The 3,829-nt window shown below is 38.7% G+C and overlaps 1 protein-coding gene across 1 annotated transcript; it reads right to left on the minus strand.

Moving 5' to 3' along the window:
- Positions 1-970: 970 nt before the first annotated feature.
- Positions 971-3,823, minus strand: LOC107683341 (remodeling and spacing factor 1-like; the record flags this gene model as incomplete). The annotated part of the gene is made up of 6 exons (XM_016479395.1): positions 3,809-3,823; positions 3,630-3,722; positions 3,285-3,490; positions 2,999-3,111; positions 1,286-2,784; positions 971-1,201 (listed from the first exon to the last, which is right to left on the minus strand). Coding segments are annotated over exons 2-6 (2,106 nt in total), but the record flags the coding sequence as incomplete, so codon positions are not given.
- Positions 3,824-3,829: the final 6 nt, after the last annotated feature.

Consider the following 3,829-nt stretch of genomic DNA (forward strand, 5'->3'; position numbering starts at 1 on the left):
AAAAATATATTGTACAATACATACGGTACAGTATAGCATAGGAAAGTATAGGACATTAATATAATATAACATCTCTTTTTAAAGTATTATCTATGCCATTTGATAGACAATATTGAGTCTCATCTTGTAGCTTGAATCATTTCAGAAGCATTTGTGCCTCAATTACACTTCATATTCTTTTATACTGTTTTTAATGAATATTGTTAGCTGAATAAACCCTTACACCTACTGTAGGAGATGGAGTTGAACAAACCTTTAATCATAAGCATGTTCTATTATGAGTCTTCTTTTTTTTAATTAATAAAAAATATATATATATTTTAAAGTAAAAAAAAATTGTGAAAATCTGTGTTATTTTTGTATTATTTATATATTATTATGGTATTTATTAATATTTGGAATTACATTTTATTTTTAAATGTCAAGTTTTCATTTTAAATTTTTTTAGAAATGTAATAGTTTTTAGAAATTTTGTGTGTGCTTTTGTCATTTTTTATTAGTTGTTCTTTTTTGTATTTACCTTTAATTTATTTTAGCTTTAGTTTAAGTACTTCAATTTTATTTTATTTTAATTAGTTGCCAAGGCAACAATTCTCATTTTTCTAAAGTTTTTAAAGTTTCAGTTTTTCATCTAATATTTATATTTTATATTACTTCAGCATTATTTCAGTAGTAATAGTTAACAATAACAACACTGTTTGAAAATATCCCTTTGACTTACATTGAAGGGAAGCAGTCGATATCTTTTAATTTGAACTACAGTAGTAAGTAACTAGCTAGCAACATCATAGCAATTGCATAGCAACCTGTTAAAAACCACATAGAAACACTCTAGTACCGAGTTTCACATGAGCAAGTACCACTCATGTTGCCATTTGATACTGTGGTTGTACAATGTACATTTAGTCCCTACCCCATTTTTAATTGTAAAGTAATGGTGATTTGATAAAAGATTACTACTTTAACTCACTAGTTCTGGGTGGTTGGTGAGCCCACAGTGTTTACAAGCATCTTCAGGTGGAATCTCGTTGGATTGGTCCGATTCGGTCTCACTTTTGTCGTCTCCTTTCTCTGATTTGTTGTCTTCATTATTTGCGGCTTTGTCGTCGGCCACTTCCTCTTCCCGCTCCAGAGCTGCTTTGGATTTGCAATTCTTCGTACGAATTTTCGACCAACGATTCCGCCTATGTCGCCGTTTGGCCTAAAAGGGTCAAAACAATATTTTGCGCAAATAAAAACATTCTGTAAAATTTGTTGGACTGGATATAATAAGCTTCCACGCTACCTTAAAAGACTTGGGCTGTACTTCCGTGTCCACTTTTCTGTGCATCTCCTTCTTGGGATGAACTTTCGCCTCTTCGTCTTCTATGTGTTCCTCTTCGTCCTGAGCTGCTGAGGAGGCCAAAAGTTTCCCGTCTTGTTTACTCTCCCGACTATCTGCCACTTTGGGGCTGGGCTTGCAGTTTCTGGCAGATCTCCGCAGGGATCTCCGATTGCTGGTTTCCGACTCCTCTGCGTCCTTGTGCTGGAGTTCAGGCGTTCGTCTATGAAGCGGTATCTTAATCTTAAGGCGAATCCCTTCCTTCTGAAGTTCTGACGATACCTCTTCGTCCTCGTTGTGTCCAGCTTTTTCAGCATCCTTTTCCAAAACCTCACCCATGCTGGATTCATTCTGCCCGTCTTCTCTTGCTTGCATCTTGGATTTGGACTTTTGTGAATGTCTCTTTCTTGGGCCTCTCAGACTTTTGTCTTTGCTGACATCCTCAACATCAGTTTTTTCTCCGGCTGACAAACCAACTGTCTTGCTTTTGAGCTCAATAACGTCTTCATCATTGCCGACTTTTTCAACCTTTTCCTCAACTGAAGTGGTCTCTTCAATCGTTGACGACTCCTCAACAAGGTTTGACACTTTCGCAGACACATCTGTGCTCTTATCGCAAGCATCTTTTGACAAATCCTCAGGGATACTACAAGGAAGAGGACCGTTGTCTGCTTGAACCATGGATTTCCCAACAAGGACAGACTGTCTTACACTATCTGTGCCTCCAACTTCAGTCTTCAAGACTTTCCCATTCCCATGATGACCATTTGAAGAATTATCGTTTTCATTCAATGGCCTTTTACGCTCAATGGGACCTTTGATAACTCCAACACCTACATATTGTTCTCGTGCTGCCATTTGGTCAACCTTTGGCTCTTGTGGGACAGCGATGATGGCCGTTGGTCCTTTCTCTTCATTAGTTGGGTATTCTTTTCTGATTTTCTGTTCCTTCAATAGCAAGACAACAGGATTGCGAACGATTATACCTCCAGTGCTGACGCTTCCATTGCTGTTAAGGTTGTTGTTGTTGTGATTGACGTTGCTGACGTCATATCCTCCACTCCTTTTCAACTCCCTCTTCTTCAGCGGTATTTTAGCCTGTTGGTCGCTCTTTACAGCTCTAGCCACGTTCTCAAACACCAACTCTTTCTTGTCTTCATGCTTCTCTGATTTCACCACCGGGTCGTGTTTGATGGAAGCAGGGGGCATGACGACGGAAATGGCGTTCCATGGTTTGGGACAATCTTTTGGTTCTTCTTTGACGAGAGCTTTGATTGTACTAACCCTGTTGTCGATGACCACTTTGGGTTTGGAAACTTCAGCAACTTTCTCTTCTTGCTCTGGTTTAATGGGATCCATTGGTTCTTTTTTAATGTCTTTAGGTATTAACTCACTTTGATTAGAATTGAAGGTGCTGTTGGTAAAGTCTCCTTGTCCTGATACATGGTTCTTCAAGTCCTCAACTTGAAAATGAAACGATACAGAACTGCATGAGAAACCGTTTAGTTTCAGCCTCTAGCAAAATTATAAGTGGGAGTATGGCTGTCACTACACATTCACAGTTCACAATCGGCCATTGGAAAACCACAGTGGTTGACCACTAGTCTGGATACTGTGGGAGACATGGTCTATGGTGCTTACGGCCCTGAATGGGAATGATTTTCCAATGAGTTTTACCTTTAACACCTTCTGCCTCCATACTTGGGCTGGTGGAACCGTCTTGCTTCTCTTGGTCAGTTGCGATCTTGGCTTTAAGCTGATCTAGTGTGTCTGCAAGATCATTCCTAGTCCTGTTTAAATAAAAATGCATTTCTTATTCTTTGATAAACTTCTACAAATGAGGTTTAACTCTTATACTTCTAGTAAAAATGTGTAGCTCATATACTAGCGTACTAGTGCTGTAATGTTCATCAAAATTCATGGTAAACCCAACACTCTGGTTTTCTCCTCACAATTTGCTCACCTCGCAATGCATTTCCATGAGGACCCATCCAAATCATCCTGTTCCTCAGAATAAACACGTATATTCTGATCTTGGTCTAACTGGAACCAGTAGAGAAGACCTTCCTGGTCTCTGCCGATGGGCTGTAGACGCATCTTATCCGGGTCTTCCTCGTTGATTAATGTCTTAAACTTGAGATTGTCATCAAACTGGCACTCGCACAAGTACTGTTAGGGAAATAAAGAATTAGGGCGAATCTCGAAACAAAAACATTATTATTTTTTATTTATTTTGGTTTTGGAGGTGAAATATGACCCGGACATGTTCTTGACAGCACAGAAAATAAGTTGCTTTGGAAATACTGACCTTTAAAATGCCAGTCTTACACGCTACTGTCATTTCTAGGTAGCTTTTTCTCTCCATTTCCCATGCCCAGGTGCTGTTAAATTCCTGGCACACCTGCATCAACATGATTTCAACAAACAGATGCATTTGCATGGACATTTCCATATTCATAGCAAATGATTTAAAACTAAAACACTTACCTTTACAAGATACTTCTCCCA

The sequence above is a fragment of the Sinocyclocheilus anshuiensis genome, unplaced genomic scaffold (assembly GCF_001515605.1).
Source record: "Sinocyclocheilus anshuiensis isolate Anshui unplaced genomic scaffold, SAMN03320099.WGS_v1.1 C33201179, whole genome shotgun sequence".
Classification (NCBI taxonomy): Eukaryota; Metazoa; Chordata; class Actinopteri; order Cypriniformes; family Cyprinidae; genus Sinocyclocheilus; species Sinocyclocheilus anshuiensis.